General features: G+C 50.3%; 1 protein-coding gene across 1 annotated transcript in view; it reads left to right on the top strand.

Annotated features, from left to right (window-relative positions):
* SIM2 (SIM bHLH transcription factor 2) overlaps positions 1-15,281 on the top strand; it is a 47,657-nt gene that overhangs the window by 29,808 nt on the left and 2,568 nt on the right. The window contains exons 7-10 of the mRNA XM_015132914.3: positions 2,725-2,831; positions 9,893-10,040; positions 11,514-11,682; positions 12,756-13,164. Coding sequence (XP_014988400.1) covers positions 2,725-2,831; positions 9,893-10,040; positions 11,514-11,682; positions 12,756-13,164 — 833 coding nt within the window. The remainder of the gene's footprint in view (positions 1-2,724; positions 2,832-9,892; positions 10,041-11,513; positions 11,683-12,755; positions 13,165-15,281) is intronic.

Here is a 15,281-nt window from a genome sequence, read left to right as displayed (position 1 = left end):
GGAAAGAAGTGGTCTCCCCAGAGGAGAGACCTGAGGCCTTTCCCAGCCGTTCAGTCCACACTGCCTGGAAAGGCAGCCGAAGGTAGAGGAGGTTGTGCCTGAAGGGGGCCTGGACAGGGCCTGGATGGGGCTTTGCAGTAGCAGTGGGGGCTCCCGCGCCTCAGGGTGTGGGGGCTGCACCCCTGGAGTGAGGAGAAAAGAAGGCTGGTGGTCTTGAAGGAGATGTCCTGCCTCTCCCAGATCTCTGGTTGTTCCTGTCATATCAGGAAGCTTCTAGCAAAGCCTTGAGGCCTTTTCTGAGCTGCAGTCACATAGGAGGGGCTGCAGGGGGTCAGAAGAGTGCTGCAGAGGCCTTCCCAGTCACCAAGGTTGGTCTGTCACCAAGGGGTTGGGGCTTGGGCTGGCCCAGCCCTGGGAGGACAGCAGAGTGGTCAAGCAGGGTGGGAGATGTCCCTTCTGGGTCCAAACCCCAGGGGCCAGGCGAGGGCTTGGCCTGAGGTCTTGCGGCCCCAAGTCGTAGGAGTGAGGGTGGTCGTGGGTCTGTCTGGCACCACACCCCGCTCAATCCCAGACACAACTGAACTCGCCGTAACCTGAAATTGGGCTCGTCGGGGTTTTGTGGTATTTCTCTTTGAAACTGGAGCTGATGCTTTTGCTAAGGATGGGTGAACACAGCGATGTTTGGGGTTTGGCAGATCCCTCTGACAGGTCTTCAGACACCAGAGGCTTGGAAAAAACTGGGAGGGCACCCTGCCAAACCCCTCCGTTTCCCTTTAATTTTTAAAGCCAGTGTGTACTTTGATGAGAAACTTAATATATGTGCTTCTGATTCATTTACACGTTTGGGGCCGTTGTTCTGTAACTTTGCATCCAAAGGGTCTGGGAAGCGTCTTTCATCCCCACATGGTAGAGATGCCTGGTTTTCTTTTTGGGGGAAGCCAGATGGCTCAGTTTTCCTGCCACACAGAGTTAGATTCTGATGGGGCTTGAAGTTCTAGGTGGCCCTTAGACAAGTCCCCTGATCCCTGAATGACTTTGGGCTCTGCAAGGCCCCCTTCCCCGCCACTGCAAGCCCTGTGTCCTTCCTACCCTAGTAGGACACCATGGAAATGAGTACACTAAACAGGGAATGATTCCAGGGAAACATGAGGCTCTCCGAGATTTACGACCCAAAGCTTGAGCAGATCTTAAGAGAAAGGGAAGCGGGTTAAAGAATGAAAGTGAGGTCAAGTTTCCCAGCTTAATTTACAGCTAACGTCTCCTATCCTAGCAGGGAGGGCCCCCAGCCCTGGCCCTCCCTCTTTCCCCAGCCTCACCCGGTCTCCAGGACTGACTCTGCACCATACCCTCACCTACCTTGAAATCCCTTCATCCCTCTCTCTTTCATCTGTTCTTGAAAATCCGTCACCAGGATGTTGAGGACCACCCTCTTCGAGGACGTGGTGCCCGGCCCCATTGCCCAAAGCCTGGGAAACCATCGTTGCCACGTGCAGCTTCCACCTACAGCCAGAGCGATCCCCATGCGGGTGATAATGTGGTCTTGGGTACTGAGAGCCACTTTTCTTCAAAGAGCCGAAGTGGGAAATTAATATGCCTGGGGCTCGATGAGAACACAGAGGGGTTGTGTCACGTAAGCCCCAGGAAAATGCTTCCATTTCTCTAGAGAGCTTAAGGCTTTCCTTTTAGTCACAATATCTTAGGTCATTTTCCTGTCTTCTGGGGGGTCTGAGCCAATCCTCCCCTCACAGGAGCCTTAAAGGTCTCCAGTTATTCCATAATTCCCAATAGTGGGAATCACCCAACGGCAGCATCCTGAGACCATCTGTGCCAATCAACAGTGTCTAGCATGCAACGGAGGTTTAAACACTCGTGCCCGCAGTAGCCAAGATGTGCAAACAAATGTCCACAGACAGAGGGATGGAGGAACTAAATGTGATGTCTACATGAAACAGAAACTTATGCAGTCCTAAGAAGGAATGAAGTTCAGACACATGCCACAGCATGGATAGGCTTGGAAACATCATGCTGAGTGAAAGAAGCCGCACACAAAAGGCCACATGGTGTGCCATCCCACGGACATGAACTTTCTCCAAGAGACAAATTCCTAGAGACAGAAAGTAGAAGGGAGGCTACTGGGGGCTGGGCAGGGGGCAGTGGGGAGCTGGTGTTTAATAGGGACTGAATGTCTGTTTGGGGGTCATGGAAAGCTCTGGAAAGGGGCAGTGATGCCTGTTACACAACATTGTGAGCGCACCAAATACCACTGAATTGTACGCTACAAGTGGTTACCATGGTGAATTTTATATTATGTATATTTTACCACAATTTATAAAAAACATTCGCACAGGACCGTCCCCCCAAAGCCCTCCAAGAGTGGGTTCTTTCTCACCGTAGCAGCTTTCTTGCAATATCAGTATCAAAGTTCACTTGTAAGCATTCCCTGATAAGCCGAACTTCGAAAAAGGCTACAATTTTAAGCCATTCCAAACATTCTCTTAGCCGGTGGTTTCAGAAGAACATTCCCGTTCATGAATAGTGCTACATCCTGTACCGGGCTAGAGTTCAAAGACTTGCTTCTTGTAAAAAAGATCATTCTCAGTTTCCAAAATCAACATTTCTCCCCTGAGCCTTTTAGCACTTGATTAGTTGGCAAAACCAATATTAGTTTAAATGAAAGGCAGTCTGCAGAGTGGTGTAACTCACTGAGCCGCCGTGCCCCCGCAGGGTGACCGAGGTGACGGGGTACGAGCCGCAGGACCTGATCGAGAAGACCCTATACCATCACGTGCATGGCTGCGACGTGTTCCACCTCCGCTACGCACACCACCTCCGTGAGTAGCACACCCACCCCAGCCACGGGAGGTAGCTGGTCAGGGAGGAGACACTGAGGACAGAGCTGGGGGGGACATGTCCCTTTTGTTGGTGCAGTTATCATCCATGATACACACGTGAATGTCAAGCCTCACATGTGGCTTCCTCCACCCCATGATTAAGTACGGCTGCCTGTTGTCGGTTTTCAAGCAGCCGTGTGCACCCTTTCAGCTAGACTCTAGCAGCTGTAGGAGCAGGAAGTTGCCTGGATTCTAGATTGTGGATGTGGAACCTAAACTCTGTGATCTGGACACCATTTGCGAGTAACAGCAACAACAGTGGACGAACTGCTGGTTATGGAGCTCTTACTGCTGCGGGACACTAGTTTAAGTGACTAAACACATTACCAGCCCAATAAGGGAGGGTGTCATGGTCACGATCCTCATTTTACCAGTGAGGATGCTGAGGTCCAGATAGGTTAAGCCACTTGCCCACCTTCATACAGCTGGGAGGTGGCGGAGCTGGGAGCTGAACCCAAGCAGAGCCCTGTCTCCGACTGCTATACACCTGCCGGCTAGGGGAAGCTCAGGAAGGCCACCGTTCCACGATGGGAGAGGTCATCTTGGGACAAACAAGATTTGTTAACAAGGGTGAACAAACACCGATTTGATTTGCCATTGGAGGTGGTTTGGGAACATCTGGATGTAGGGGGGATGCTCTAGTCACTGAAATGTTTGAAGAAGTGATGCTTTGGCCGGGTACAGTGGCTCAAGCCTGTAATCCCAGCACTTTGGGAGGCCTAGATGGGCGAATCACAAGGTCAGGAGATCGAGACCATCCTGGCTAACACGGTGAAACCCCATCTCTACTAAAAATACAAAATATAAGCCAGGCATGGTGGCGGGTGCCTGTAGTCCCAGCTACTCAGAAGGCTGAGGCAGGAGAATGGCGTGAACCTGGGAGGCGGAGTTTGCAGTAAGCTGAGATCATACCACTGCACTCTAGCCTGGGCAACAGAGCGAAACTCCGTCTCGAAAAAAAAAAGTGACACTTTTACTTTTTTAAAATTAAAAACAAATTTTTTTTGAGACAAAGTCTTGCTCTGTCACCCAGACTGGAGTGCACTGCAACCTCCACCTCCCGGGTTCAAGCAATTCTCCTGCTTCAGCCTCCCAAGTAGCTGGGATTACAGGTGCCCGCCACCACGCCTGGCTAATCTTTGTATTTTTAGTAGAGATGGGGTTTCACCATGTTGGCCAGGCTGATCTAGAACTCCTGACCTCAGGTGATCCATCTGTCTCCGCCTCCCAAAGTGCTGGGATTACAGGCGTGAACTACCGCACCCAGCCATACACTTTTAGAATCCAAACTGAGGCAAAGATTAATTTGGGTGGAGTGGAATGCCTCATCCTCCTGCTGTCCAGTCCTGCCATGCCCACGGCCGGTCAGGGGTGCTTTGTAATGGGGTGCAGACAGCTAGAGGAGCTGGGTCTTCCGCAGTGTGGCCCAGACGGCGTGTCCTCTGTTCTTGCTCCGCCTTCTGTTGGCTCAGGGATGTTAGAGGACAGGTTGCCAGTGTCAAGTGGGAGGCGGACGGCAGGCCCATGAGCCGCTGGGTCCACAGATGCATGGTGTGCTGGGTTCAGTGTGGACTGGGACCCAGGGACTCGATACTCCCAGGGTGTCGCTGTTGCTCTTCCCTCCCCAAGTCTCTACGGACAGAAACCCGTGACAACCAGGACTTATGGCTGGGCAGGCACAGATGGCTTCTTCCTTGCTCCTTGATGCATGCGGAGACTTGGAGGTGTGAACAACTCTTTTCTGTCTTTTGTTAAAGACCAAATCATGATCTCATAGCCATCCCTGTCATTCTGGAGACCAAGCTTGGTAGAGAAGCAACTACTTAGTGTTTGGATGGAACTTCTCAGTCGGTGTCACTAATATGGGAGCTAGAAAGTTTTCTTGTGCAAACCAGGTATGCTGTGTCAATTCTAGAATGAGATATCCAGGAAACTCGAACAGGCAGCTGTGAAGAGCAGAGTGGAGAGGGCTCTGAAGTAGCAAGAGCAGTTGGGAGATGGGAGAGGCACACGCCTCGAGAGCACAGAACTGTGCTGTGCCCTAGAACAGTCTGGGACTTGGAGAGCGAAGGTGAGGGCTCACACCTCCACACATCCCCCTGCCACTGTTGGGGCAGAGGGACTGACCAGCTGCTCTGAGGGAAAGCCGGAGTCATGGTTGCATTGCAGAAATGCAAGTGTGCTGGAGACCCAGTCCCCAAAGGAGTAGGTGGCTTGGTTTCAGTGTCACCAACTACATTCACTCTGAGCTCCCCCCACCCCTGCGGGAGGGACAAGAACCATGAGGGCACAGCGATTCCATTGACTACTTTTTTTCCCATTAGGGTGGTGGATTTGTTTCCTAGGGCTGTTGTGACAAATCAACACAAACTGGGTGGCTTAAAACAACAAAAATTCCTTCTCTCACTGTTGTGGAGGCCAAAAGGCTGAAATCAAGGTATCAGCAGAGCTGCTCTTCTCCGAAGGCTCTAGAGAAGGATCCTCCCTGCCTCTTCTGGCTCCTGGTGGCCCCAGGCGTTCCTTCGCTCATGGCTGCATCGCTCCAGTCTGTCTTTATCTTCACTTGGCTCACTCCTCTATGTCTGTGACTTTATTTTATTTTATTTTATTTTATTTTTTTGAGACAGAGTCTTGCTCTGTTGCCCAGGCTGGAGTGCAGTGGTGAAATCTCAGCTCACTGCAACTTAAACCTCCTGAGTTCAAGCGATTCTCCTGCCTAAGCCTCCCTAGTAGCTGGGACTATGGGCGTGCACCGCCACACCCAGCTAATTTTTGTATTTTTAGTAGAGAGGGGGTTTCGCCATGTTGGCTAGGCTGGTCCGTCCACCTAAAGCTGGGATTACAAGTGTGAGCCACTGTGCCCGGCTTGTGACTTTTCTTTTAAGGACACCTGACTTTGGATCTAGGGTGCATCTGGGTAATCCAGGATGATTCTGCATTGAGATTCACAAGATTCCAGCTGCAAAGTCTTTTCCCAAATAAGTTCACATCCATAGGTTACTAGGGTTAGGATGTGAAACATATCTTTTTGGGGGACCCTGTTTAACCCAAGGCAGGCATTTTTTGTATCCTTTTTCGCCCTTAAAAATCCAAAACAGAAATAGAAGTTCTGCTCAGGGCCAAAGTTTACTTTCCTCCCCAGGGTGTCTCTAAGACATGGCTGTGCCTGCAAGAGAAATTCTGGAAGAAGCAGGAAGGCCACTTAATTTTCTGGATAGTATATTTATATAAAACTAGAGGGCTGGGTGTGGTGGCTCACGCCTGTAATCCCAGCACTTTGGGAGGCTAAGGTGGGCGGATCACATGAGGTCAGGAGTTCGAGACCAGCCTGGCCAACATGGTGAAACCCTGTCTCTACTAAAAAAATACAACACTTAGCCGGGTGTGGTGGTGTTCGCTTGTAATCCCAGCTGTGCAGGAGGTTGAGGCAGAGATAATGGCTTGAATCCAGGAGGTGGAGGTTGCAGTGAGCCAAAATCTCACCATTGCACTCCAGCCTGGGCGACAGAGCGAGACTCCGTCTCCAAAAAAAAAAAAAAAAAAAAAAAAAGTAATGGCAAAAACCACAGGTACTTCTATACCAACCTAATAGCTACAGAGAACTTTCCAGAGGCCGCTGCGCCCTCCTCCCACAGCTGCCACTTTGAGGACACCTGGGCTGAACTCCAGCTGTGCCCTCAAGCTCTGTTGGCTCCGGTTTCCTGGTGCTGCCCACCTCCCATGGTTGTAGTGGGGGTAGAATGAGGTAATCCTGTGAAATGAGGTGGAAGTAGACACCATGTATCTTTTCATTAGAGAAGCAAACCCCCAAAGGAGAAGCATTGTCAGGCTTCTCTCTTTGCCACAGCCTTTGCCTACACCCTTCAGCAGTGATGTGAGTCAGCTGAGATGCAAATGTTAAGTAAGCCTGGGCAGAAAAGCGCTGCTCTCTGCCTGGTCCCAGAGAGGCCTCTCTCCAGCCGGTGGCATGCTTGTTACACAGCAGCACTGCCTCATGCCCCCAGGTTCATCCTGACGGGGTGGTGGGGCCTGATGGAGACTGGATTCCTGCCTCCCAAGCCCCACAATCTTCTTTCTCATGTGAAAAAACCAAAAACATGTCATTCTGGTTAAACCTCCTCCTTGTTGGAAATTTAGAAAGTCAAGGAAAGCTGAAAGAAGAAAGTGACAGTTATCTGTCATTTTCAGATAAGAGTTAATATGTTTTGAGCCCTTCAGCTGTGTCTGCCAGTGTTCTAAATCCCCAAATAGATCATCTAATCTATCAACAACCATATGATGTAAGGACTGATTATCCTCTTTTTATAAATGAGGAAATTGAGTCACAGGGGGGTTGGTAGCTTGTCCAGGATCACACAGTTTGTTGGAGGGCGTGGTGTGTGCACGTGCCCACTTTTTCATAATTAGGGTTATACTTTACACATTTCCGAATCTTGTCTTTTCTTCTGTTAACATCGTGTCATACACATTTCCCATAATGTTACAATTTCTTATTAATCATCATTTTAATGGCAGTATAGTTTACCATAACGCATTTACTCGTTTCCCTACTGTTGAACAGTTAAGTCTCTCCCCACCCCTTCCCCTGAATTTTCAGCAATACTGCAGTGAAACTCTTTGTACATAAGTCTGTGCTTGCACTGCTCACAATTTCCATAGGATCCATTCCCAGAAGTGAAATCAGTGTGTCGGAGGGTGTGAGTGATCAGACTGCTTTCCAGGAGGACCACACTAACTCATCCTTCCATCACACATGAAAATGCCTCTCACTGGCCCGGCGCCGTGGCTCATGCCTGTAATGACTGCATAGTTTGCCATAATGGCAAACTATGGGAGGGCGAGGCAGGCGGATCACTTGAGGTCAGGAGTTTGAGACCAGCCTGGCTAACTGGCAAAACTGGGGAGGCTGAGGCAGGAGAATTGCTTGAACCCAGGAGGCAGAGGTTTCAGTGAGCCGAGATCATGCCACTGCACTCCAGAGTGAGCAACACAGAGAGAGTCTGTCTCAAAAAAAAAAAAAGAAAGAAAGAAAGAAAGAAAAAAGAAAATGCCACTCACCATATATTAGCCGGTGTCACCTGTTGGCCTTCCTTTTTTTTTTTTTAAGATAAAATTCACCTTTCTCACCATTTTCAGTGTTTTTTAGTTATATTCACAGTGTTGTACAACTATTGCCTTTAATTCCAGAATGTTTTCATCATCCCAAAGGAGCCTGTCACTCCAGTGCCCCTCGTCCTTCAGCCCCTGGCACCTACTCATTTGCTTTTGAACTCTGTGGATGTGCCTATTCTGGAGATTTCACATAAAGGGAATCATACAATGTTTGTTTCTATTTTAATGTCTGTTGATCTGATGGATGGATCTGCCATTGAGTTAAACAAGGGAGTTGGGCATTTGTTCATCATTTCGCCCATTATATTTATTCTCTGATGAATTATTGTTCATGTTCTTTGCCTATATTGCTTTTAGGGCCTTTGTGTTTTTATCAATCTGTACGAACCCTTTATATAGTAAGGTGGATAACTCGGTGCAGTGTTTTCTTTTGCACCAAAATATTTTGATGTGGATGAGAAAGAGCCATCTGCAAGGTGAACGGGAAGCGTAAAGGGCCATGGAGAGCCCAGGAGTGTTTGGGCAGAGACCGGGGGCTTTGCCTAGTGGTTTGATAGGAAGGCTGAATTTTTGTTGCATATGAGCCTCAAAGTCTGAATTTTTGTTGGATATACGCCTTGGGGAGTTTCCTTCAGTGCCAGCTGGTACAGTCACAGACTCAGCCCCTTTGGCCACCTCCCCAAATCTCTGCTCAGGCAGCTGCTAGTTAGGTCCAGGGACCAGTGCTGCCTTGAGAAGCAGGAATGTTCTGGAGCTGAGGACCCAGGCATCCAAGGGTGCCTTTCTAGACTTGTGCTATCCTCCCCTTCCCTGGAGAAGCTTCACCTCTCCTCTGCCCACCTGCAGGTTCTGGCACTTTCCTGCCCGACCTGCCTCCTGGAAGGCAGTGAGGTGGAACTGTGGTTTATGGGTGCACCGAGCCTTTGGCTGAGCTGCTTAGCAGCCTGGAGTTTGCACCCAAGCATAGAAGCAGGCCCATAGGCCCAGTTTTCAGGAACTCTGTAACCAAGTAGAGGTCCTTCCTACATAAACAACATAGCAAATTAATGAGCCCAAGGAAAACTGGGATTAATGGGAAGAAAATATAAATGGCAACAGAGTAACAAACAGTTTCACTGTGAATACCCTCATGTTCCTGAACGGCAAACAGCAACAGCTTGACACTTGGTTGAATGCACTTAACTGACTACTTTGTGTAAATAACTACATCACTCACCCCCCTGACCATTAAGGATTTGGGGATTAAGACATAATCATGGCATTTTGGAAACTAAAAAGCAGATTCAATTTTTTCACTCTGCCAGGTACAAACTGTGGTGGCGAATGTTTCCCTCAATGAAAGCAATGACTGTTAAATGAGAGTTCTTAATGGGTGGGAACTCCTTGAAGTTGTAGGCAAAATTCCTGTGTGCACATGTATGCGCGTGTGTGTGCGTGTGCGTGTGTGTGCGCGTGCATGTGTGTGCGCCTGTGTGCGTGCGTGTGCGTGTGTGCGTGCGTGTGCATATGTGTGTGTGCACGTGTGCATGCGTGCGTGTGTGTGCATGTGTGAGTGCACGTCTGTGTGTGTGCGTGTGTCTGTGGGTGTGCATGTGCGTGTGTGGGTGCATGCGTGTGCGTGTGTGGGTGCACGTGTGTGTGCGTGCATGTGTGTGCATGTGTGCGTGCACGTCTGTGTGTGTGTGCGCGTGTCTGTGTGTGTGCCTGTGCGTGTGTGTGCGTGCGTGTGCGTGTGTCTGTGCACACGCACGAGACACACACAGACATGCATCCTCCAGCGGAGAAAGCCTGCCCCCTTTGGCAAGTTCTCAGAGGAGTCCATTGGGGGCAGCATCCCAGAGGTGGGGCCTGCGAAGCATCTGAGGACTCATGTCACCTTGTGCTTGCAGTGTTGGTGAAGGGCCAGGTCACCACCAAGTACTACCGGCTGCTGTCCAAGCGGGGCGGCTGGGTGTGGGTGCAGAGCTACGCCACCGTGGTGCACAACAGCCGCTCGTCCCGGCCCCACTGCATCGTGAGTGTCAATTATGTTCTCACGTAAGTCACACGTATTTGTTTCTCTCCTTGCTCTTTTCTCTTCCTGTCCCACATTGGATGGCTCCCATAAGCACCATCTCTCTTTCTCTCTTTCCTCTTTCTCAAACTGTTCGTCTCCTTTTTTTTTTTTTCCCCAGCAATCTGGTCATTTTGGAAGGTCCAAACTATTTATATGCTCAGAGGTGAAGGTCAAGTGCTAGGCTGCAGGGGGAGCTAGGAGGAGGGGGTCTGCACTGGGCATAGCTTAGGATCCCATCACACAACCTAGTGAGGAGCATCGGGGGTGGGTGGAGATGCCCCCCATCCTGAATAGGGTGCACACCCCCGATCAAGAATACAAACTTGTGCCATCCATGCCTATAAGCCTTCAGGTCAACTTGGATGCTCCTGCTGTTTGAGACAGGAGATACCCCATTTTTTGCCTGCCTTCCTATAGAGCCGTTGCAAATGATGGTAAATATTTGGTCCTTTAAACATTCCAGAAGGTCAAGTTCAGTTGCAAATGCTTTTTTTTTTTTAATTAAAAAAATATATGTTTTTTTAGAGACGGAGTTTTTCTATGTTGCCCAGGCTGGTCTCAAACTCCTGGCTTCAAGCGATCCTCCCACTCAGCCTCCCAAAGTGCTGGAATTACAGGCATGAGCCAAGGTGCCCAGCCTGCAAATACTTTTAAGGCCATTAGAAGCAACAGGACAGATGTCTATCTGGGGCCATATATTACTTTCCACCCACCATAGCTATTGTACGTTAAATCACTTTGCTCCAGGCTCTGACCCTTGCTGTGCCCCAGCCCCGTGATGAAAAGGATTCTCATTTGTACTTTATCTAGGGTGAGGATTTAGGCTCTAGGTTTGTTCATAGAATGACTGTGTGTCTCAGAAATCAAGTGATTCTGGCAAAACTGTCAGGGAGAAAAGAGTTTAGCTCTTTAGTTATTCTTCCTGAGCAAACGTGTGGGCCGGTTCGCCGGGTCGACGTCTCCCTGTGTGAACATGACCCTGCTGAGTTGGTTCTTTAGGGCAGCGATGGGCCCCCAGTGTGAGAATACACAAAGCTGGTGGTCAGGCCCCCAGGCCCACAGAGGGTCCCAGACTCTTGCCTCCTGGAGTGCTAACTGGAGAGGCAGCTGGGCCACAGGTGCTCATGTTGGATGCAGGTGGACCTGATCCATGGTATTTCCACCTGTCCCTTTTTCCCTTGACGGCTTTCCTAGTGCCCCACAGCCTCCCCCAGAAATGTGTTTGGGGCTTTATGGGACTGGAGAGCGCTCTGACCCGGCTCAGCATTTCCTGGGATGGCCCGGCCTGGGTCTGCAGACAGCTTTTATAATGAGGGTGAGCTGGCCTTGTCTCAAATCCCATCCACATCCAACCCCAGTGAAAAGACACATTGGAGCACTGAGAATGACCTCCCCAAGGGCTGGTGCCAGGGAAGCTGCTGCTGGACATGACTCGGCCCACTCTCGCCTTCCAGGGAGATTGAATACAAGGAACTTCAGCTGTCCCTGGAGCAGGTGTCCACTGCCAAGTCCCAGGACTCCTGGAGGACCGCCTTGTCTACCTCACAAGAAACTAGGAAATTAGTGAAACCCAAAAATACCAAGATGAAGACAAAGCTGAGAACAAACCCTTACCCCCCACAGGTAACACGCATGTCCTGCAGTTTTGGGGTGCTGACAGTTAGGGGTTCGAGACACCTGGACACGTTAAGGAATGGGAGCCTCTCATTGCACAGCAGGGATCTCCCTGCCATGCAGCAAGGTCCCTTCGGGAGGTCCTGCCTACACGGTAGTGACAGCCGGGGAAGGCTGACATCCCGGTGGGCTAGCCAAGTTTAGGAAACAGAAAACTAAATTGGAAAGGCACTTCAGCCTATTAGAAGCCACGGGTTAGATTCTAATGAGCTTGATGGGTTAGAATCCATGCGTTAGATTCTAGACTGGTGGGTTAGAACACCAGTCCATTGTATTTCCACAGCATTTAAAAAATGAAAGCCCTGCCTCTTTTTAAAAAAGTAGTTTGTGAGCTCTCAGAAACAGCAATTGTCAGCCGGGCGTGGTGGCCCATGCCTGTAATACCAGCACTTTGGGAGGCCAAGGCAGGTGGATCACCTGAGATCAGGAGTTTGAGTCCAGCCTGGCCAACATGGTGAAACTCCATCTCTATTAAAAATACAAAAATTAGCTGGGCGTGGTGGCGCGTGCCTGTAGTCCCAGCTACTCAGGAGGCTGAGACAGGAGAATCGCTTGAACCCAGGAGGTAGAGGTTGCAGTGAGCCGAGACAGTGCCAGTGCACTCCAGCCTGGGTGACAGAGCAAGACTCCATCACAAAAATAAGTAAATAAATAAATAAGTGCTCTGACTGTTCTGTGCCAAGTGAACTTTGGTAGCATGGTCATTAGCGGATAGACCCGTTGAACGTCACTGCCTCCATATTATGCCAAAAAAAGAAAGAAAGAAAAGAAACAGCAAGTGTCCATGTGTGTCTGATTTGTTGTTAGTTCGGGGTGCGGGATCTCTTTCTACCCTGGGAGTAGGTCACTGGGGTATCGCTTGTTGTGTGCCTGTCACCAGTGGGACCTTGCTGTGGTGACGAGGGTAGGGGCAGCCCTTGGATGGGCTTGGGCCCCGTCGGGGCGGATCTTGCAGGGCCGGAAGGCAGCTTCCTTCCTGCCGGCCCCTCGCTCGCCCGTCATCCATCTTCTCTGCCATGCAGCAATACAGCTCGTTCCAAATGGACAAACTGGAATGCGGCCAGATCGGAAACTGGAGAGCCAGTCCCCCTGCAAGCGCTCCCGTTCCTCCGGAACCACAGCTCCACTCAGAGAGTAGTGACCTTCTGTACACGCCATCCTACAGCCTGCCCTTCTCCTACCATTACGGACACTTCCCTCTGGACTCTCACGTCTTCAGCAGCAAAAAGCCAATGCTGCCGGCCAAGTTTGGGCAGCCCCAAGGATCCCCTTGTGAGGTGGCACGCTTTTTCCTGAGCACACTGCCAGCCAGTGGTGAATGCCAGTGGCATTATGCCAACCCCCTAGTGCCTAGCAGCTCGTCTCCAGCTAAACATCCTCCAGAGCCACCGGCGAACACTGCTCGGCACGGCCTAGTGCCAAGCTACGAAGGTGGGTCAGGTCTGCTCGTGGGGAAGGCGGGAGGACTGGGCACGGCCAGGGGCTGAAGCAGCCGTGGCGGTGGGTGGCAGATGGAGACAGAACCCTCACGCTTTGGGCAAACTTGCCCTCTTTCTGCTTCTACGTAGGGCTTGCTGTGCTTCCCTGCTCTCAATGCAGGCACTCCTCGGGAGTGAGACATGGCAGTCTGCCTGCCTTGGGAACACTAGTGACAGTATAAAGGGCAAAGGAAAACCGAGTATCCCGCCTTCACATAAATCCTGGCCACATTCACCACCCAAAGGGGGGCAGTGATTTTCCAAACCAGCTCCCAGGTGCTGAGAACACCCCAGCTGCATTTCTTTTCAAGATTCCTTTCCACTCCATCCAGAAGTGAATATTTGAGACAAACGGCCTATTGGCTGTCTTTCCATGCCAATTTTGGAAGTGGGGAAAACTATGGTGGACATTCGTGGGCTTGGGGACAGAAATGCCACTCACCAACCCAGGGCAAAGAACACAAACCCTCCAGGCCTCAGTTTCTTCACTTGTAAAATGGGGTCATAAGCTGTGATGCGCCTATTGCCAAAGACACGGCACACAGTAGGGGCCTGCCCTGCACATGCTAGTTCAACAGCAGAAAGGAATGGCCTTTCGCCTTCTTCTGGTGGCAGGCAAGCAGATGTTCTCTGCGGAGATACTGCCAGCTCTCCAGAACGCAGACTGGCTCCTGTTTGCTCACTGGAACAACCCCAGGCAGAGAGTGGAAGGTGGGGACAGAGGTTTAGCTGCAGGACATGTATTCCCGTTGCACCCAGGCTAACTGCCGCTCAGAGTGTAGACCGAGATGGTGCAGATGTCCTGCAGTGCCACTAAAATGTGGGTGAAGGTGACATCAGGATTATGTGCCCCAGGTCGGGCTCGGTGGCTCACGCCTGTACTCCCAGCACTTTGGGAGGCCAAGGCGGGCGGATCACCTGAGGTCAGGAGTTTGAGACCAGCCTGGCCAACGTAGTGAAACCCCATCTCCACTAAAAAATACAAAAATTAGTTGGGCACGGTGGTGAGCACCTGTAATCCTGGCTACTCCGGAGGCTGAGGTGGGAGGATCACTTGAACCTGGGAGGTGGAGGTTGCAGTGAGCTGAAAGCACACCACTGCACTCCAGCCTGGGTAACAGAGTGAGCCTCTGTCTCAAAAAAAATAAAAAATAAAAATAAATAAATTAAAAAAAAAAGGATGACGTGCCCCAGAAAAGCAGCACACCGGCCCCTGCTTAAAGACGAAGGAATTAAAGAAGAGAGCTCCACGAAGTTCCCTCACCCCTCTCTAGAGGCAGGTAGGGCTCTGCTCCTTTTGGGCCTCATCCTGCTGCTTCTGCAAATCCTAGGAATCTCTCGCTCTGTCTTGTGACTTGAAGCTGAGATAACATTTCTTCCCGAATCTGAGAAGAGGGATAGATTACAGGAGAATGCCGCCTTTCTGGAAATCACTAGGACATGTTTTTTCAGAAGTAGCTAACTTAGAAAAGACCACACTGGCGACCAGGGCCAGGCCGCCTGCCTTTTGACCTGGCCTGTCCCAGGAGCCACTGATCCCTTAGATTTGCATCCGCCACACCCATGAACACCTTGGGTCCCTCACATAACCAAGGAAGGGATCTTCCAGAACATCCAAGCAAAGGAAGACAAAGCAAAGGGTTTTGATAATAACTGAAAATATTACCCGCTTGAGACTGACTTGAGTTTGTGTGTCTGAAGCTGGCTAATGCTGTCACATGGTATTTGACTTTTACTACTATTTTAAAAGTGAACGAGGTTAACAATCTCCTTATCACACACTTGATAAAAAGTGGACCCAAGGTGCTAATTTGAGGAAATTTGCGATCAGCTTCCTAGCCTTTTTGGTATTAAAGGAAGACAAATGTTGACAAACAGAAAACGACAAAAACAAAACAAAACAAAACAAACAAGCCAGGGAGCTACTTAATGTCAGGCATTGGACTGAGTAGATGGGCGTGGTTATTTTTCATTAGGACACAGCGAAACCGATCAGGGTGGTTACCACCCCTCTCCACTGAGGGACGGGCAGAAGAAGTCAAGGCAGACAGGGGCCATGCAACACCAGGG

The sequence above is a fragment of the Macaca mulatta genome, chromosome 3, assembly GCF_049350105.2.
Source record: "Macaca mulatta isolate MMU2019108-1 chromosome 3, T2T-MMU8v2.0, whole genome shotgun sequence".
Classification (NCBI taxonomy): Eukaryota; Metazoa; Chordata; class Mammalia; order Primates; family Cercopithecidae; genus Macaca; species Macaca mulatta.
This window is presented reverse-complemented; position numbering and strand designations above follow the sequence as displayed.